This window comes from Seriola lalandi, unplaced genomic scaffold (assembly GCF_002814215.2).
Source record: "Seriola lalandi dorsalis isolate HSWRI2012SDOR001 ecotype SW California unplaced genomic scaffold, Sedor1 jcf7180002054680, whole genome shotgun sequence".
Lineage (NCBI taxonomy): Eukaryota > Metazoa > Chordata > Actinopteri > Carangiformes > Carangidae > Seriola > Seriola lalandi.
This window is the reverse complement of record NW_019525233.1, coordinates 157,426-178,199: the sequence shown is the minus strand read 5'-3', so window position 1 is coordinate 178,199 and position 20,774 is coordinate 157,426. Positions and strand designations below refer to the sequence as shown.

Here is a 20,774-nt window from a genome sequence, read left to right as displayed (position 1 = left end):
GGTTAGTGTATAGAGGGAGGGAGGGAGGGAGTGAGTGAGAGGGTGCTGGCGAGCTGCAAGAGACAGGAGGGAAGGAGGTTTTAAAAAAAAAAAAAGAAAAGAGGAAAGTCAGAGGAGACAGGAAGAGAGGGTGAAAATTTAAAGATAGAGAGAACAGCGAGAGAGGAGGAGACAAAGACGTGAAGTCACAGCTGAGATTTGGCCATTTTCAAAATGAAATATACATTTGTGTTACACTGTGTCATCACATCTACCTGAGCTCCCACACACACACACACACACACACACACACACACACACACACACACACACACCTGGAAGGGTCAGTTAACCCAAAAAAACAAAATAGTACCTCGCCTATGGAGGTATCCAGCCATGCAGAGAGTTTACAATTAGAATGGAAGTGCATTGTGGGAAAATGAAAAACAAACATTTTGAAAATAGAAATGTGAAATGTAGAGATGTAGAAATGTAGAAAAAGTGTCCCATCTCATCTGCATAATCCTCCGTCAACAATTTGGTCTCTGGACACACACGGTCAGTTTTTAGATTTTATGACCCCCCCCCCCCTTTTATTTATTTACTTATTTATAATGAAATTCCACTCACCTCAGTTATATTGGGGCACAGGGTCAGACATCTCCAAACCTGGAGACCTGCAAGACTGAATGACACTAGAGGTGAGTCAGGTTTTGTTTTCTTCCTCGTTTGGTTGAACGTAACTCTCTGTGTTTTGGATTTAGACGCAGCAGAAAGAACCAGCAGAGGTCAGAGGTCGACTCGTACCGAAGGCCCCAGGCCGAATTCAAAACCACAACGCCGCAGCGACACTGTTCATCCTACAGCCTATAGTGAGACACCGGGATGCCACAGCCTTCATTAATAAACTGTCAGGTCTCAAAATTAATTGCAAACTTTCATATCCAGGTGCTCCGGCGTCGACGTGCTCAGATCACTGAGGCACAAAAAGAGCTGAATGAAAATGGCATTAACCTTAACAGGATCAGCTATGTATGTAAATATTCATCATGTTATTGGGTAATTGTACGGCTTTTGCCATGTGGTTTGATAGACAAGTGAATGTGCGTGTGTTTGGGTGTGTGTGTGTGTGTGTGTGTGTGTGTCTGAGAGAGAGCCCTTTCAGTCTTTTCAGAGAGGGTACAATGGGGGTAGCTGTTGGCATATTTCCAGTGAGCCAGTGTGTGAGGAGCCAACACAATGGGCAAGCAGACAGCAGTCTGCAGGGGTGCACGGCCAACACATGCACAGGACACTATATACTATAACCCTGATCTTGTGCACACACACACACACACACACACACACACATACATACATACATGCATGCATGCATAGACAAGCCAGGGTAGACACATGTGACAAAAAAAAAAATGTACATAATCTGTCTTTACACATGCAAAATAGTCTTGCTGGTGTTGTGGCAGCGAGTCAGGGCAGTGACGTGACATGACATAACACCACTGGCATATAATGGATTCCTCAGGGAGATACTGTCCTGCATGACCACCGGCTTCTTTATCTGCAGCCGTGCACACACCTGGAGGAGCTGACGTTTGCATAAATGCGCTCACACACCAGTGGAAGCTCAGGCTCTTCCATCAGCAGACGCACACAAGGTTAAATACAAAAAACAAAAACAAAGAAGAAATCGTCCTCACGTAGTTTTCAAATCAACAAACATTTGAAAATGAACAGGAATATATAAAAAAAACCATATATAGCTCCTAATTGCTGTTTGTTCTTCAGCTCGTATTGATTTGCATCTCACAAGCAAACAAACGTATTACGAGAAAAAAAAAAAAAAAAAATGAAAGCCAGAAAACAATTCAAACTCAACGGGTTTAAAAGTTCGTAAACTAAAAACTGAAGGTGTATTAATTAAATACGCATAATTAAAGGCAATTAAAATCTTCACAGTTGAAATACACAGAATAGAAAATTCGTGAAATACAACTGAGACAAAGATAGACTAGTAACCTCTGTCTCAGCCTTAATTAAAAGGAATGCAACATGCACACAAAACACCTTTGGAAGTGTCTTAATTGGGAAATGATTAAACTCCTTTTTTCTTCCCTGTTTATTCTTTTGACGACAATTAGCAGCTCATAAACCACAGCACAGTGAATGTTACTTCTTCTTTTAGCAGCTCTCACACTTTTTTCTTCCTGAAGTAACAATGCACTTCAAATGGACTTCACCGCCCCCCCCTTCCACAGCGTGTCAGGGCCGGGGCCACAGCCAGGATTTTAAAAATACTGGAGGTGACAAGCTCCCAATATACGCACCCTTCCACAAGACACCGAAATAAGTTCTGTAATTTCAACTAAATGACTTGGATTTCTCATATTTTTATTTATTCCGTTAGTTGCTCAGTGTCACATTCTGCAAACTCTATTTCTTTTAAATGACTCATGTGTAAGTTTTTATTTGTAAAGCAGTACACACTCCCCAGGGGTAGTTAAGGCTTCAAGTCATGTGACAGTTACTTTTTTCACCGCATTGAATAATTGTTTATTCTAGAAAATGTGAAACAAGGTGGAGGAAGGATTCAAGCAGCAGCACCAAAATCCATCAGCATAAAAGTTACAGAGGTGAAAGTGTAAATGTTTATGAGCAGAATGTTCTCATTCATGTCCTCACTGCAGCAAGATGGCCCCCACACATGCTGCACTATTAGATTATTATTGCGACTGTATTAACGTGTACGTTGAATTTAACTATTGTAGATGGTCAAGTTACAGTTTGTAAACTGTCCCATTAAAATGCATCATATTTCATGAGCTCATCACATGTTTATTAATGTCAAATCTTAATTTGCAAAGTAACTTGTAACTAAATAAAAGCACAATATTTCCCTCTGAGACGTAATGGCGCTGAAATCTATAGTCAATGCACAGCACTTATACAGTGCAGTTCATTTACAGTGCAGTCTTGTAGACCACTCAAAGCACTTTACAGTACTATTCACCCATTCACTCACACATACATCACATGACCTGCTCCACCACCTGAGCCGCAGCCGCCCCAGCGGCACAAAATGGAAACAGCTTCACTGTAAATGGTGGTGACGTCTTCAAACGGCCGGTTTTGTTCAACAAACGGCACAAACCCCCCCCCCAAAAAAATAATGAACTCACAGTAATCGAAACGCTGAGAAAAGCAACAGATTCTTACACCTTAAAAGAATTTGGGTTAAACAATCCGATAAAGATCCACGCCTCCAAATCAAGGTACGTAAAGTTAATTAAAGTAAATCTGACAGTGGCTCCAGTGTGACTTGATGTGCTGCTAACGCTGCTAACGCTGCTAACGCTGCTAACGCTATGACCAGTGCGAACAAAACTTCATTCGCCTGCAGTGCATTGGGGTAGAAGCAGGAGCCTCAGATGCAGAAACATCAAAACGTGGGCAAATATTCTTGGTGATTTCAGAGAACTGTTGACGTTTTAATGATTCTCTTTAGCGGCGGACGGGGGCGGCAGCAGAGGTCACAGGTAGACCTGCTGCGAAAATCCCGCTCTGCAACAGGAAGGGCTCGACATCGCACCCAATCAAGGAGAGGATGGGAACATATATATGTGTGGGAAAGAAAAAGCTGATAGTTGATGTAAGTCACCCGGTTAGACAGGCGTGTCACACCTTCCGTAGTGTAAGACGAGGGCGGACTGTGTGACACGGCTCTGAGGCGCCTCTCTACAGTAATCCTCAAATCCTCAACTACACTGATTTCAGAAAACAATTCATCTAAAGCGACTCACAGGCAGCTGTGCAGAGTGTCTCTCCTTTTGTGTAGTATTTATATATATGTGTGTGTGTGTGTGTGTGTGTGTGTGTGTGTGTGTGTGTGTGTGTGTGTGTGTGTGTGTAACCTGACAGCCTGCCACACAATAGGGGTCCAAGTGAGTGTGAACTCTATTCGTTCCCACAGCTGCCATTAACAGACGGAATGAACAGCCTCTTGCTAACAAAGTGAATTAATAAATAACGCTTAAGAGGCCATGTTTACCTCCTCAGTCTCTGTCGATTAGTGCTACTTAACAAAAAGCAGGAAGAGCTTTTGGTTTCTGATTCTCCACGTATGTGTGGATTAACTCTTTGCCGGTGCAGTTAGTGTCAGTACATTTAACTGAGTAATCACAGTCACTGGGACAATCACGCTGAGTCAGATTATGGTTTTTCGTTAAACAGCAATAACTACTCTGGAGTAACTGTCAGATCACAGAGACCAAAGCAGAACACCAAGGTATTTAGTCATGGTTTGACTGCTGCTACAACTAACTCCACCCCTGCACTACTAAATCAGAATAACATGAATTAAAAGTCAGAGCTGGCAATATTCTGTATTTCTGTTATTGTGTACAAATCCCACGAAAAGACCAAAATCAACAATGTGAAATTCCATCCTCAAGACTTGCTCCCCTCCCCAGCTCCTCTGCAGCTTTCAGCCCAGAGTCTGTTTCTTCCTCCTGAGGACAAACAGTAAAAACAGCTCAATAATATATTGTTTCTTTAAAAAAGAAAAGACTGAATAATTTCCTTTAACAGCTGGCCACTGCGGTTTTAAGCAAATGTTACCCAAACGCACGTAAAAAAGTGTATTTGTTGAGGACTATTTTCAGCGGCGGATTAATCCACATTGGGTGCTCTGGTGAGTGTTTCCAGCAGCAGGACGGTGTGTGTGTGAGGAGTGTGTGTGTGTATGTGGGACAGAGTAAAGGTAAACTGCAGTGTGTGTGTTCATGGTAATGTAGGAACGTGTTACCCAGTGTAACAGTGTGACTTTGTTTGTGTGCTTTGACAACAGACGAGCTCCGCGGCACAGAGGAGTAATACATCAGGCCGCTCTGGATTCACTGACAATACTCATCAATAGGATCAATTCACTGCTGGTTTTGGTCTCTTCATGGGATTTGTTGACAATAAGAAAAATACAGACTTCACGAGACTTAAAGTTTTTCCAAGTTGTCGTTAAAAGTCTTAAAAGTAAATATGGTATTAAGTGTCAGAGCAGGTGATGTGAAGTTGATTATTTGCAGATCATTCTGCAAACAGTTTTATTCTCTTTGTGTTTATGTCATCATGATTTGAGGTTTTATATTATGTGCAACCAACTTTGTAAATGATATTTAATTCCTTTTTGCCGCCATAATACATGCAGCTGTGCAAGAGAGGCCTTAAAGGGCCGGTTCAGTAATATCCAGTCATGGACATCTTTCTGCCTCAGTCCCAAAACAACACAAGTGGATTTGTTTGCGGTGCTCACAGTGAAGACTACAGCTATAACATCCCTTTTTTTCTTCTACTATTTTTGTTATGATTAAATATCTAATTGTATGTATTATATTATCATTTATAAGTATTTCATATTGACATTTTGCAGTTTTTCTTTCCTCTGTGCTGTCCACTTTGCTGCTGTAATAATACTAATACAGGACTATCTTATCTTATCTTATATTATAACAAGACACTGGGGTAATGTCGTTTTTAGACTTGATATATTTAAATTTAGAAACTTTCAGTCCAGCAAAACAAATAAATAAAGGATAGAGTCTTTCAGTACATTCAAGTTTTTCCTTTGAAACAGGCCTGTATAATAGGAAATAAAAACCAGTAAGGCTTTATGTGTGCCTCAAGGTCCACTTACTGCCTTTTTTCTGAGCTTTTCAGCTGCATCTGCATCATCTTCTCAGCATCCCACGCTTAATTTGGGGGTTTTGTACATTCTTAATAATTTCCTGGGAGGTTTCCTGGAGAGAGGTATTCACTCTAATTACACTAAGTGCAGAAAACACAGAGACAAAGCTGCTTTATTCATAAGCACTTGGTGATTTCCAGAGGAATTTCCTCTGTATAAATACAAACTAATTGGAACAGACTAACTAACACGAAATAAAATAGGAAAACTTTAAGCAATTAAAACATTTTTAGACTTTCTTTGTTGGGCGTGTTTCAAATCATGACTTCGGTATTTGTAAAATGCTGACATCAGCTTCGCTCACAGCTTTAAAAAAATTTTAACAAAACCCAGTTACCCCAGATAATCTAAAGAACACGCAAAGACGTTTTCTTCAGCAGGTAGTTGTTGTTTGCAGTGAGGTGTTTGGATTATCCAGAGTAACAAAGACATTATTTCTGGAAACACCTGCTTCTGGTGAATCTTTCAAATCTTCTTCTTCAGTGCTTTGACAAACAAAAATGAAATTCCCTTCACCTGTGTTGTATTGACTTTGCAGCAGAAAATTCAGGAGGTGGATATTTAGATTAAACCAAATATATCTGCATGAGTTAGATACAGCATGTGGGGGGGGATATGTCTTTTTGTAATTTGGGTGAACTCTTTCTTTAAAAAAGATGCCTGCTCCCATACGGGCTTTTGGAAGAAATAACAAATAAGAAATAAAGTGACATTTATGGTGTTGGAGATGCTGATCCAGCTCCAAGAGCGGGAATGATGGAAGAGGAGGATCAGCAGGAAAATGTTTAGCTGCTGGCTGAAAGACTATAGTGTGTAGCAGAGAGTATAGAGAGTGAATGGAGATAGAGACAGGGGGTGGGAGGAGGTGGTGGCGGCGGCGGCAGAGGGGCAGAGTGGTGGTGGTGGTGGTGGGGGGGGTGCAACAAGATGGAGAGAGACTGCCTACACATACTGTCAAGGCAGTTAATATAAGGTGTGGAGATAAGGCCCCACAGACAAACATTGACCAAATCAGGCATTTCAGCAGCGCAGCCCGAACTGTCAGTCAGCCTGAGAGACAGACCAACAATCAGCACTCTACCTCTGATAAGGGCTCTACTGGGCGCGTGCAGGAAATAGCCAATCTGCAGCCAGCCTGGCGAAGGAGGGTGATGGCGGGGAGGGAGGGAGGAACGGTGTGATGATGGGGAGTGACGGGGTTAGAGGAGGGAGTGAATGTAGAGAGACAACAAGTGAGGGGGTGGGGTGGGGGGGGGTGCCTATAAATTTAGAGAGAAATGTGGACCAAGAGTTCACAGGGAGGGATAATACCCGGGAGAGAGAGGAAAAGACGGAGAGAAGAGAAGAAGAAAAACAGGATGATATTCCTCCACACCCCACCAAGAGATTCAGGAGGGAATATAAGTGATGGGGGTAAAAAAAAAAAAAAAAAAAAAATAGAAAGAGAGGTGTGATATCAGCTCTTAAAATAGTGTCTCTCTCGGTTTTTTGTCACCTGGGAACAGCTTGCACAGAGAGAGTGTGAGAACTTGGTTGAGACCAACACCTTACATTAATGATTTGCCAACAGCTTTGACTAGCTCATTCTTCAATGTGCTGTTCGCCTTGCCTCGCACACAATAGCATCATTTCATCGTCTCTATTGATTAATGGTGCATATAGTGTGTACATGCGCGAGCACAAATTCACATGTGCGCCGCATCTGAGTGAAGGATAACGCTCCCTATTTAATGGAAGAGTCTGGCTATGAAATTCCCTCATCACAGAATAAACACATCCAAAAAAAAAGGCTGGAGTGGATGCCTATGGAAATCCAGGGAAAGGGAAGGCCACGTCGGTAGCTTGGATCCACACTGGCCCCTGTGGGTCGCATCGGGAACTGCAGTCTGGCTGCAAGTTTGAAGAAATAAATTCCCACCCGTTTACCTTTGTCAAACACATTTAGCTTCCTCCGAGCAAAACAGTGGAGAGCACCAACAGCTGGCGAGTATTTATTTTCGGAAGTGGAGTCAGAGGGGTGTCTGAGCTTCCTTGATCATGAACCAAAATGCCATTACCATGACCACTGATAACAGTAGGAATCGTAAACAAGCTAATCACAGAGGGCCTATTTGTATTCTCATTTGAGGTTGCATGCACTGATGTGCTGGGGGGGAGGGGGGAGCACAGAGACCAGGGGGGAACAGGCGTGGGTGGCGGCGGAGAATGGGAAGGGACACGGATGGAGGGTGGGGTGTGTGCGAAAGGGTTAAGTTCCCTCCCTGGTTGCATGCTGCTTTCCCTTGCTCTGTCAAGCCCCATTAAACCTGCTACACCACAGCAATATGGTGCCATCAATTACAGGCACGCTGCCATCAATGCAGAGCGCAGAGGAGAGGAGAGGAGAGGCAGGAACATATAAACAGGACAAACGGCCACATAAAAGACCTGCAGCTACATAAAGCCCTGCAGCCTGCCTCACACACACACACACACACACACACACACACACACACACACACACACACACACACACACACACACTGTATCTCCTCTCTCTCCCTGCATCACCTCTGAGGTATACCATCACTGTGTGAATGAACGGACGCTTTGTCTCAAATATGCACAGTACAAATAAATAAATATATTCAGGCCTTTAAGATTCACTTTCATTCACGGTACCAATCAGATTTCTGAAAAGCATGAAGAAAAAAAAAAAAGGGACCAGGGCAAACTGGGTGACAACCTTAATTGCAGTGTGCTTCTACTGCCCCCATGTGATGGAAGTAAAAACAATTCACAACGACAGAGGCATGAAATCCAAAATAAAAAAACAGAAATAAATTAAAAAAAAATACTCACCAAGCACTTTATGAGGAACACCTGTACACATCTGTCCAATCGGCCAATCATGAGGCATCGAATCCTGCAGGTTCAGGTCAGGAGCTTCAGCCAAGTCAAACATCAGAATGGGGAATAATGTGATTACTGATCTCATGGGCTTTTCACACACAACAGTCTCCAGAGTTTTTATTCAGAACGGAGCTAAAACACTAAATTATAGGAGAGACTGGTTAGAGCTGACAGAACTTTTACAACTGTGGTTGTAGAAAAGCATCAGGATGAACAACACATCCAACCTCGAGGTGGATGAGCTACAACAGCAGAAGACCACGTCAGGATCCATGGACCCGACCTGCCTTGTATCAACAGTCCAGGCGGGTGGTGGTGGTATAATGGTGTGGTGAAGGTTTTCTTTGGGCCCTTAATACCAACCAATCATGGTCTGAATGCCACGGACTCTCTTGAATATTACCGCTGACCCTTTACGGACACAGTTTACCATCTTCTAATGGCTACTTCCAGCAGGAAGTACATGGGTCACATGCTTGTTTTCTTCTGGCCCAGTTCCACGGCCCAAATCTGGCCCATATACAGCACGGCTGTAAGATGCTACCTCCACATCTGGACCAATCCTGGCGCACACACACAGAAAATCTTCCGGCTGTCAGTCAATACGAGAAGATAACAGCTGGAATCTGCCCAAATTGTGAGAGTACGTGGGCCGGAGTCTAGGCTGAAGGCCGAGGCATAACAGGGCCAGATGTTTCATTTCGCTCCATGTCACAAAGCAAGAGACATCTCGAACTGGTCGTCTGTGATGCAGTCACATCAACAAGGAGAACCTCAAAGGAAATTTTCCATCATCTTGTGGAGTCGACGCTGAAAACAACTGTGGCCGTTTGAGAGCAAATGGAGGACGTACACTGTATTAATATATTGTTAATAAAGTGCTCGATGAGTGTGTATCTACTACTTCTACGTAAACCCACAATCCTTCTCACTATCATGGGACAGAAAAGAAAAGAAAAAAAAAATCAATAAGACCATGACAGTTTGAGTAAGATCAATAACAGCGGGCATTCTTCAAAGTGACACTTACAAATCTGTGTTACATCTCCATCACAGAGTAACCGGCATTCCTCGCGGTTCTGAGAATATTATCAGCCATTCAAGAGGAGAAAGACATAACAGCTGCATCATTCAGTGCCAGGAAAAGAAGAAAGACACACGACCACTGCACTGAGATCGGTGCAGGTAATTGTTGCCGAACAGCAAAGAGAGAACAAAGCCGAGCTTTCCTTGCCTTTTGCTGTTGTAGCATCTTGAAAGATTATTGTGCAACAGCTGGATTAAGATTCTCTGAGCATCATCATCATCAATAATAGAAAATATAACTTTTGATTATTCAAAAACAAACAATACAATTATGAAAAATGCACTGATGCCATACATTATGTGGGTATCTGCTCTAATAATGGCGCGCATCAGGTATCCGCCATGACTTGACCAATCCACATTAAATACTGTTGCCACTGTCAATACGTCACGGGCTACCAGCTCCGTTTGTAGCGCTGCAGCAATCCCTGACCTCATTTTACATTAGATTAAAATGATTCCTGGGATTTCCAGAACAGGTTTTAAAGCCCCCGACCCCCGACACATAAAAATGTATTTTGCTTTTATGTTACGTCCCTTGGTTTCCATTCTGGAAATGTGATCTCAGTCTACATCATTCTAGAAGAAACGTTGCAAGTCACTGTAGCACCCAGTCTGCGTGTAGACGTAGATGCTCAGAGGATGTATTATAACCTCTTGTCTAGTAAACGCAACGATGGCGGGAAGTCTTGGCAAGACGGGAAAACAGCTGTTAATGCTTAATAGTTCTTTTAGGAATGGATTAGTGTTGGATTGGGAATCTGAGTTGAGTTACCAGAATTTGTATCAGGAGAGAAAAAGTGGGATTGGTGGATCCGCAAAAAAAAATCTGCTAAAAAAACAGACAAATTAGGAAATGACATTGTTATTGGGTTTATTAAGGATTAATTATGATATAAAAAGTTGCACATTGAAAAATCTGCCTTTTATTTCTTTTCAGTAAGACTTGAATTTTACATGGCACATTACTTACAGTAACCAGAACAGGAATGAAGACTTGTCTTACCTTGTGTTAGAACTTTAAAGGATGGATTTACCCAAATTCAACAAAAAAGAAAGAGAAAAAGAGAGAAAACTTTCCATATTTTCTCAATTAACATCCACGGTATCTATCCAGTGATGTGTGTAGCTTGTTTTATTTTCCAAGGTTTTCAGATATCTGTGGCTCGGCACAGACCTCGCCGTGAACAGTTTTCTTTGCAACTATTTTGAACCAGAAAGAAATATCGAAAAACCTGTTCACTCTGACATCTGTGGATTATCCGGATCAGTCTGGACATTGTTCAGTAATTTAGGTGAACTAACCCTTTAAACAGGCTGCACAGTAAAAAAAAAAAAAAAAAAGAAAGATAAATGCAAAGAAAAAGTACATATTTACAAATGGCCTCACATTGGCCTGAGTCTTATGTGGAGTTTATCTGAGAGGAGGAACTACTGCTGCCGGAGCTCTTGGTCTTCTGCCCCCTGGTGGCGCTGGGCTGCCGCTGCACCCGCTGGCTGGAGGCCTCTCTGCTCTTCTCACCGTGGCTCGCTCCAGCTTTACTGCGCACTGCCGACAGAAAGCAAGAACACAACAGCGATGAGGGCGAGTGTCGAGTTATTCTCACTGCAGCTTCACACGGTCCAGGCAACATGGACACTTTCAGAAATGTAAAGGAACGATGAAATGGAAAAAATGCATTTGAAGTATGACATGAGAAGAAATGGTTCCAGTTTTACTTACCTGCTTTGAGCTGCAGATGCAACAGCGCTGCGCGTCAACGCTCGACTAGAGCAAGAACCATAAAGTGACCAGAAAGTGCTTTTAGCAACGATGAACTGTGATGGTTCAGAGACTAGAGATGGGACTATACACATCTATCTACATACAATATGTAATTATTTAACAATAACTAATACTATTAACAACTTTACTACAGCTAACATCACACTGCAGCGACCGGTCTATAACGAGTAGGAGTGGGAGTCTCATCAAAGAGGCAATCAGTTTGATTAGCACCAGAGTTTTTAGTTTTGTACGATGAAATGTCCTGATTCATCTCAAGTCATATGATTACTGTCGATACCTCTGCTCTTCTTCCCTTCTTCCCTTCACCCGTTACTCCTCATACTGACCGACGACAACGCCTCAATCTAAAGGAAACTGTCATTGTGCTCGGAGCCACATGTGAGCCGCACACAGCTGCCCAACATATACTTAAGCAGCCAAGTGTCCAATGCCTTTTGAATCCTTGCAATTTGAGCACCATGAAACGGGCTACACCTCCCACGTAGTTCCTTCTACAGTAACATAAATCTACTCAAATGAAAGATGAGATTTGGCACTTTAATGTAGTTTCCATCATATTATTTCAAACTGAAGCTCGGAGCCTGAAAAACTAAAAATGTCTAACTGTCCAAATACTGTACGTCAGCCACGGTAAGACCCTTCATCCCCAGGTGATAATTAAATCTGATATCTGGTCAAAATCCTGCTTTCATTGAAAATCAGGCAGTTTGAGTTTTATTTTCCTCCATTGTATTAAATTCTGTATTTCACTTTCTTTTTGGCACAGCATCTTTTGTGAGGGGAGGGGAAAACCGAAACACTGACGCAGTCGAAATGAGTTTTTGAATTTTTAAATAAATTCAGGAAATAAAAATTAAATGAAAATTCTCCCTCACATTACCCAATCATCTTTTCTTTTTTCTTTTTTTTTTACTTTCTAGCCACTTTAAAAACAAACAGTTCTACTATTCTAGTCCACACAATCATGCATGTACACACACACACACACACACACACACACACACACACATGCATACACACATAGCTTCCACTCGGCGCAGTCATGAAATGCGGGGAAAGCACAGCATGTAGTTTCCTGCCTGGTATTACAGGCAAACAAACATAACACTTATATTTATAAAAAAACAAAAACAAAAAGGCAAGCACGTGGACGGATGGAGGTGTGGGACGACGTGCAGCAGAGGGGACCTTGAGAGTGAGGAGAGCTAGAGTCTTGGGGGCCGTAGACCACAATCTTAGTGTTGACCCTTGTGGCTCTGGGGCCAGATGCTGAGGGGGCAGCTGCAGGCGGCTTTGGGCTCTTTCCAGAGACCAAAGAGTCCTCTTCTTCAGGAAAACAAGAGGGACAGAAGAGAATAGAATTGACGGGGGGGGGACAGAAAGGAAATTAGAAAACGGCGTGGAGTGCACACAGTGAAGATCAGCTGAGCAGACTCTCTACTGTTTTCCCCTGGTCTTCAGTTCACCTCCATTTAAATGGAAAAGCTCGCTATGGATTGAACTGAAGAGGGGATTTAGTTAGTGAGAGGGATCAGGTGATGCGGAGAGCAGGAGGAGAGTATGTACAGTACTGAAGAGGAGGAATAACAAAGCAAGCTGAAAGGTTTCGCTTCATTCTGAAAGCTGCGGCCTTTTTCCACACTGTGTTATGAAAAGCTGGGAGCTTTTGTTTTGCAGACCTTGAACTCTTTCCCCTTTGACCCGAGACGGTTTATTTACTGCTGTTAAGAAACTTTAGAGGCTCTACAGGTAAGAGAAGTTCTACTACCAAATGAATGAAAATGTTACATGTCACAATGTCACATTTTCAACACGTTAAGTGCAGAACTGTCAATGTTGATAAGTCAAGATGAATGTTGTGGGGAACGTCTACAGACATTTCCTCCAGAAGACATTTTGGCAAAGATCAAACCCTCATTCACTCATTTACTACTCCCTATATAATACACACTCAGCAGTTTGCTCTGTAACCAGCAGTAAATTAAGATTTAAGACTCTTATGAATCATTTCATCTTCACTGAAATGTCACGTCTATAAAAGCAACAAATAGAAGAAACAGGAAAACTTCCCATTATTCTGACGTGGCATTTGTTCACACATCATTCTTGGTTAGATATTTGTAGCAGTTTGTTACCAAGTGAAATCGGACATAAACAAACAGTGTATAGCTCCTATAAAATGAGATGATTTGATTGTAATAGTGTTATTATTGGATTATATATTTTGATTTAGCTCTGATTTTACTTGGATGATTTTTCTACAGGATGACATTTTGTTTTTTCACGTTTATGAGTAGCTAAGAAATGTTTCTACAATCCAGAAGATTGTGTGAGTTTGCATTATCAACATACGTCTCTTTTTATGAGCAGATCTGTGACATGTTAAATGTCCATGTCTGTGGGGATATTTATGCAGGACTGTGATATGTGACGTAGTTACACGGTCCCGGATCAGAGCATAACTTGATCCGTCTTCAATCTGCGCAGAGGTCTGATCAGCCACAAGAAGGGCAAAGACCTGTGAGAGAGTTATCTGTAATCTAGTCACGTAATCGTCTTCAGACACTGACCTCTGGGCTCTGCTGGTGCTGTGGTGATGCTCGTGGTGTGGGAGGCAGCTGAGGACTCTCCGGCGCAGCTGTCGGCCACTCTCTGACCTGCACACATCGCCTTCAGAGTCTGGAAGACTGCTTGAGGAGCCACGTTCATCTTCAGCAGGTCCACTATGATCCTGAGAGGACAAGAGGAGGAGTAAGGGAAGCGGAAGACGAGGGTTTCCTCGTGTTCATTCAACATATCACACACATTCAGCCTGGTTTCTAGTCGTTATCGGTGTGCTTACTTGAAGACCTCTTGGTCTACAGTAATGCCTGCAGCCTGGGTCAGTTCAAACAGCTCAGTTTCTTCAGCACTGAGGACTTTTTTCTTCTTAATAGCATATTTCTGCACGTTGGAGGTGACCACGAGCGCAGGGGAGTCTGGGGCGGAGGGGACGGTTTGTTGTGGTTGTTGAGCCATTGGAGATGGATACCTGAGAATAAATGAGACTTAATAAGGTACATTAAAACATTCATAAATAAACACTGTAATGTGAAACCAGTGAGCTGCCGCCCGGAATGAAAACACGGGTAAATTATTTCGACGTCCTCTGCAAATATCATCAAACATATGAGAGACAGACGAGGAACTTATTAGGCAAAAGACTATTTAATTAAAATAAAAGTAAAACACAATAAAACACCTACCGTTAAACTAACATTGATGAGCTACAATACTCCTGCTGGAGACAGGCGAGGCGCGCCAAGAAAACGTCATCACCAAAAGACAAACCGTGCCGTATTATGGGAATTGTAGTCAGTAGTAATAGGGAGCTTTCACATGCGTTGGGAAAAATAACGACACTCTCAGTACAATAACCCTGTACAAATTGCTGGTAAAGGTAAAGTCCGATCAGTAAATTCTCACATTGAAGAGGAACAAGCTATTTTTCTTTCATATTTCTTTTTTTTTATTTTTATAAATTAACATATATAAGATAAATTAATTAATTATATAAGCTGACGCACTGCAACGCTTTGCAAAGCTACAAGATTATTCAAAAATGAATTTGGATTTGTTGTACAGTCTTGAAGATATAGGCCATATTAGTTGTAAAATGCATTAAAACTATGTGATTCCTTAGAAAAATGTTTTAAAATAACCTTTAAACAGATGTATTTATTTATCTATCCATTAATTTGTCTTTTTATGTTGGTTATCTGTCCAAATGTGGCCCCTAAGTTAACGTTTCATTACCTGACGCTACGACAATCAGCGATGGGATGGGACGCTCACCTGACATGACTTTACTGCGCATGCGCTGTAAAGAATAACGTCGCTGAAATAGCAGTTTTTCTCTAAATTTCTGTTACACTATCGGTATCATAGCAACATACTGACACACGTAACACTATAATGACTTTCATTGTTTTTCTACGGAGGAAAGTAGGCGGAAAAATTAGCATTTTATGCTAATAGTGCGTAATGAGCGAACCCGGAAGAACTTGTAGGATTGTCCTCTCGCACCTGCTCCGTCTTCTGCGCTGTCGACGAAGAATGGCCGCCGCTGCAGCAGGAATAAACAAGCAGGGCGCCGTAGCGACGATGGAGCCCTGCATCCGACACGGGAGGGGAGCCAGTGGAAACACGGTTAAGGTTGTAATGTTGTAATCTTGTCACCGTGATCCGCAGCTAGATGATGTTCGTTGTGTTGTGTGTGTGCGTGTGTGTGTTTTTGTTTTTGTTGGCACGGAGGGTCGTCAGCAGGCTGCCTTCGTGGCTTCTGATTTTGGGTGAATGCTGCTGCGTTGGCGTTGGTAGCCGTTGATGCCAAACTGTCATCCATAATCGATCACAGCTGTGTAGTTGTTTTTTTTGGGGGGGGGCACCATAAGAAGATTAGCCTGCTGCTGACGTATTTCATAATGAACCACATTTGTGCAGAATCGCAAGGCTGCTGTTTGAGCCTGCAACACGCTAGCAGTGCTGGAGGATTACCATCGCTAGCTGGCGTCTGCACAAGCAGTGGTTCACTGCAGCTCCTCTTAGCAACGTGATCAGTTTTAAAAGTCGTTGCTCAGTGTGTATGCAAGTTACAACCTGCATATCTTAAAATAGTGACATGCTATTTTAAAAAAAAAAAAAAATTGGTGCAGAAGCCAAGGAGGGTTATTCATCTGAAACAAGATGAGTCAAGGTGACTATAAAGGTGTTAGATCCCAGTGAATCCACTCAAAGTGGAACAGCTTAACTCTTCTAATCAGACTGACTCTTAATTATTCTCTGGGTCCTTGTTGGATTTGTGAAATCAGTGCCAGCTATTTTAATAATAATATAATGATAATAATAATAAACTATTCATATTTCACTTTTTCTTAACAAGGTTACAAATTGCTTTACATGAAGAAGAAAACAAACACATCATCAAACAGAAGCAACTTACCTGAAAACATGAATAAAGAATGTTTTAAGACACTAAAGATGTAGCCTGTCTGATCTCTGTAGGTAGAAAGGAAAGTCCCAGTCACCTTTAGTCATCAGTAAATAAATAATAAAAGATAAATTAAGTATATCTCTGTATCTATCCATCCTTGGAATAACCAGCAGGCTCCCTCCACCGATCTAAGTAGACACTTAGGAGCGAGGCCATATAATGCAGTATTTAGTTAATATTAAATATTTCTACACACACTCACATAGGGGTTTTCTGGAGTTTAATCAAGCTGTGTATTCACTTACAGGTGCTGGAGTGTGGCGTGTGTGAGGACGTCTTCTCTCTCCAAGGGGACAAGGTCCCTCGTCTGTTGCTCTGCGGTCACACAGTGTGCCATGATTGTCTCACCCGGTTGCCCCTCCACGGCAGAGCGGTCCGCTGCCCCTTTGACAGACAGGTCACTGAGCTGGGTGAGTTACTGTAGTAACTTATTCACTTCCTGTCTGAAATGTCTACATTTTTTTTAATGCAACTTTCATTTTGAATTGAGTCATGATCTTGACCTGTTGTTTGAATATTGTGCTGAAAAGTCGAGTCTAATTTTGACAATCAAGCCATAAGCGTTACAGTGATGCATAGGGAAAAGGATGTTAACTGTTTTCCAAGGTTTGTGCACTACACAGAACTATAGTCCGACTACTTCCTGGAGAAAGTTTGGTGCATCTTTCCACGACGAAAAATCCCAGAACCGATAGAAAACTTTAGAACAACATCCAGGAATCTGCAGGTTTCTTCTTGTTTGGCTTCAGAGCAGAAACTGCAGCTACTTCTGAGAACATGAAAACCAAACCAAAGTTGATTTGATCTAGATCTAGATGATAGTGGCTTGATGAAAATAACATTTGACAGTCAAAGCCAGCGAAAGCCAACTTTTCATGCATCACTGAAGCACGAAACTCTGCATGAATTCTGCTCTGAATCAAAGAGAACTGTGCTGGAACATGCCAGGTATTCCAAACAACAGTGAAGCTTATAATCAGTGGTTTGATGAGACAATATTGGAAAAGGTATTTATTCAGTTCCTGTTCATTTGTGAGGCTGTTGCACGTGGTGTTATTGCATTGGATTGCATTATATTGTTTCTCTCCTTTTCTCTGTATTGAGGATAGAAATCACGGCTTTCCTATTGACAGTGTTTTTGTATTTCAACATCTGTGTAGGAGACTCTGGAGTTTGGGGTCTGAAGAAGAACTTTGCTCTGCTGGAACTCTTGGAGCGACTCCAGAATGGAGCCTCTAATCAGTCGGGAATGGCGGAGGATGCTCTGAAAGGCATGGGAGAAGTAAGGGAGCTGTCATTCCACTGTTTTACTAAAGGATCTTAAAGCGACGTGACCCTCACAAACTGCTTCACCTTCCACTCACAACAACTTTTCTTTTTCAACTAGTGCATAATACGGTGCGACGAGGACGAGAGCCACACAGCCTCCATGTACTGCACCGTGTGCGCCACCCACCTGTGTGCCGAGTGCTCCCAGCTCACCCACTCCACCCGCACTCTGGCCAAACACCGCCGGGTGCCGCTGGCCGACAAGCCTCACGAGAAGACCCTGTGCCCGCAGCATCAGGTCCACGCCATCGAGTTCGTGTGCCTGGAGGAGGCCTGTCAGTCCGGGCCTCTCATGTGCTGCGTGTGCAAGGAGTACGGCAAGCACCAGGGACATAAGGTGGTAAGAAACGTGCTAGATATATCTCATCACCTCATCCAAACAGACATCCTCATGTTTTCTTCACCTTTCTTTTCAGCACGCTGTTCTCGAGACCGAAGCAAATCAGATCCGTGCGTCCATTTTGGACATGGCCCACTGCATCCGCACCTTCACAGACGAGGTGTCCGAGTACTCGAGGAAGCTGGTCGGCATCGTGCAGCAGATAGAAGGCGGGGAGCAAATAGTAGAGGATGGGGTCGGCATGGCGCACACTGAACATGTAAGATATGACGCCGGACCTCTTCTTAAAACATGAATGATTGTGTTTTTCCTTCTGAGCGTTAACGTCTCCTCCACGACCCCCGTCAGGTCCCTGGCACAGCGGAGAGCGCACGCTCCTGTGTCCGGGCTTACTTCGCCGACCTCCACGAGACTCTGTGTCGGCAGGAGGAAATGGCGCTGAGCGTGGTGGACGCTCATGTCAGGGAGAGGCTGATCTGGCTGAGGCAGCAGCAGGAGGACATGACCATCCTGCTGTCTCAGGTGTCCACCGCCTGCCTGCACTGTGAGAAAACACTGCAGCAGGTAGGAAGCTTCAAAAAACACCGAGCTCAGTGAATAATCTGCTGGATTAAGCCTACACTGTCAAGCTGGTGCGCGCGCGCACACACACACACACACACACACACACACACACACACACAGAGTACAATGTCAGGCCTGAAGGTTGTTCTCTCCTCTCTGTCGTAGGATGACTGCAGAGTCGTGCTGGCAAAGCAGGAGATCAGCTGTTTGCTGGAGACCCTACAGAAGCAGCAGCACCAGTTCACTGAGCTGGCAGATCACATCCAGCTGGATGCTGGCATCCCCGTCACCTTCACCAAGGTACACGCTGTCCCCACAGTCAGAATTACTCCTGGACATTTGCATTGATCCGCCAATGAAATCATGCGACGTGTGAAAGGACTTTGAGTCCCTTCCAATATCTGTAACAACCCGGTCAATATGTGTTGTGTTGGCAGGACAACCGGGTCCACATTGGTCCAAAGATGGAGATCCGTGTTGTGACCTTGGGGCTCGACGGCGCCGGGAAAACCACCATCCTCTTCAAGCTGAAACAAGATGAGTTCATGCAACCCATCCCAACTATCGGTTCGTGCATTTGCAGTATAATGACCATCATTTATCACTTGCCTATAAATGTTGTTTGGTTTTTCAGTCACAAGAATCCAAATCTCTTCACTGTTGTCCCAATAAATCTGTTTCTAAAGGTTTCAATGTGGAGACAGTTGAATATAAGAACTTGAAATTCACCATCTGGGATGTGGGTGGAAAACATAAGCTCAGACCTCTCTGGAAACACTACTACCTGAACACTCAAGGTATTGACTGTACTTAAAACATAGTGTTTTATATTCTAAGTCTAAATGTGACACTGACAGATTCAACTTACTGTGCAGCATTTACAGCTTGTAGAAAGATCCCTGTTGACTCCAGACACAGTTTGGTTGAAGTGCAGTCCTTTTTAAAGTGCTCGAGACATCTCCACATGCGGTTTTGAATAGAACATATTTCAAAAATCAAACATATCTTTTTGTTTCAGTGAGATAAAATGATAAAATTTGCCCTTGAGACAGGAAAACACTCATCATGGAGGAGCAACTTGTTTCGTCTGAGAGCTTCTGCGCTGAAAAGGGCCGAGACAGAAATAAAGACACGTTTCCGTTCACAAAGAAACACGCTCAATTAATTATTGCAACAATATAAAAATGCAGTGAGATGACTACTGCACATTCTTACATCCACCAAGGCTGTACTTTCTGCCAAAGCTTTATCTACTAAATACTGATTAATGAAAACAAATGTTGTTGTATTTTATATTTGTGATTACTTTAGATCACTCTTTAGAGACGTGGTGTTTAGTGTTGATCCAGTGTTAGTGTTTAAATTATGGAGGGTAAATCAGGGAGATTGTTATAGATGTTTCAAAAAGATGAGTGAAAACTACGATCAACTCCGGTTCTTTTACATGTGCTTGATAAATAAACTTTGATTTTGTGTGTGTGTGTGTGTGTGTGTGTGTGTGTGTGTGTGTGTGTGTGTGTGTGTGTGTGTGTGTGTAGCGGTGGTGTTCGTGATCGACAGCTGCCACAGAGACAGACTCATGGAGGCTCACAGTGAGCTGGCCAAACTACTGACGGAGAAGGAGCTGAGAGACGCCCTGCTGCTCATCTTTGCAAACAAACAGGTACAACGTCACACAACTGCGGACGGACGCACGCACGGCATCATGGGATACATGACATACCTTCTCTTGGTGAATTTCTGTAAAGCACGTCCTTTACTGAGCTTGGGCCGTCGGTTTGAATGTTGTTTGCGTTGCAGGACGTCCCCGGCGTCGTCTCGGTGGAGGAGATGACGGAGCTGCTGAGCCTCCACAAGCTGTGCTGCGGGAGGAGCTGGCACATCCAGGGCTGCGACGCCCGCAGCGGGATGGGCCTCCACGAGGGCTTGGATTGGCTCTCCAGGCAGCTGGTGGCTGCTGGCGTCCTGGACGTGGCCTAAGTGAAACCTCCCTGTCCTTACTGACTCTCCCCCAAACAACCCCCCC

General features: G+C 43.2%; 2 protein-coding genes across 4 annotated transcripts; one reads left to right on the top strand and one right to left on the bottom strand.

Moving 5' to 3' along the window:
* Nucleotides 1–10,551: 10,551 nt before the first annotated feature.
* Nucleotides 10,552–14,800, bottom strand: mzt2b (mitotic spindle organizing protein 2B). Of its 2 annotated transcripts, XM_023422268.2 has the most exons (5): nt 14,729–14,800; nt 14,326–14,514; nt 14,054–14,214; nt 12,672–12,809; nt 10,552–11,243 (listed from the first exon to the last, which is right to left on the bottom strand). In XM_023422268.2, exons 2-5 carry the CDS (start codon nt 14,499–14,501, stop codon nt 11,098–11,100), a joined length of 621 nt encoding a protein of 206 aa, XP_023278036.1. In that variant the 5' UTR covers nt 14,502–14,514; nt 14,729–14,800; the 3' UTR covers nt 10,552–11,097. The 2 variants fall into 2 exon arrangements, with proteins under 2 accessions (XP_023278036.1, XP_023278037.1); XM_023422269.2 differs by lacking the exon at nt 12,672–12,809.
* Nucleotides 14,801–15,534: 734 nt separating this feature from the next.
* trim23 (tripartite motif containing 23) lies at nt 15,535–20,768 on the top strand. Of its 2 annotated transcripts, none has more exons than XM_023422267.2 (11): nt 15,535–15,677; nt 16,763–16,925; nt 17,676–17,797; nt 17,903–18,181; nt 18,261–18,443; nt 18,533–18,748; nt 18,914–19,048; nt 19,186–19,315; nt 19,435–19,545; nt 20,287–20,411; nt 20,549–20,768. In XM_023422267.2, the coding sequence occupies exons 1-11, from the start codon at nt 15,579–15,581 to the stop codon at nt 20,726–20,728; spliced, it is 1,743 nt and encodes a 580-aa protein (XP_023278035.1). In that variant the 5' UTR covers nt 15,535–15,578; the 3' UTR covers nt 20,729–20,768. The 2 variants fall into 2 exon arrangements, with proteins under 2 accessions (XP_023278035.1, XP_023278034.1); XM_023422266.2 differs by having other exon boundaries at nt 17,903–18,184.
* The last annotated feature ends 6 nt before the right edge of the window (nt 20,769–20,774 follow it).

What these genes read in the sequence shown, in the direction of transcription:
- mzt2b (XM_023422268.2), bottom strand. Translation starts at nt 14,501, where the DNA reads ATGGCTCAACAACCACAACAAACCGTCCCCTCCGCCCCAGACTCCCCT. An exon ending in AGCACCAGCAGAGCCCAGAG is followed by an intron (nt 12,810 to 14,053) that starts GTCAGTGTCTGA and finishes GTTTTCCTGAAG; the next exon opens with AAGAGGACTCTTTGGTCTCT. An exon ending in TAGCTCTCCTCACTCTCAAG is followed by an intron (nt 11,244 to 12,671) that starts GTCCCCTCTGCT and finishes TTCTGTCGGCAG; the next exon opens with TGCGCAGTAAAGCTGGAGCG.
- trim23 (XM_023422266.2), top strand. Translation starts at nt 15,579, where the DNA reads ATGGCCGCCGCTGCAGCAGGAATAAACAAGCAGGGCGCCGTAGCGACG. An exon ending in CAGACAGGTCACTGAGCTGG is followed by an intron (nt 16,926 to 17,675) that starts GTGAGTTACTGT and finishes ACATCTGTGTAG; the next exon opens with GAGACTCTGGAGTTTGGGGT. An exon ending in TCATCTTTGCAAACAAACAG is followed by an intron (nt 20,412 to 20,548) that starts GTACAACGTCAC and finishes TTTGCGTTGCAG; the next exon opens with GACGTCCCCGGCGTCGTCTC.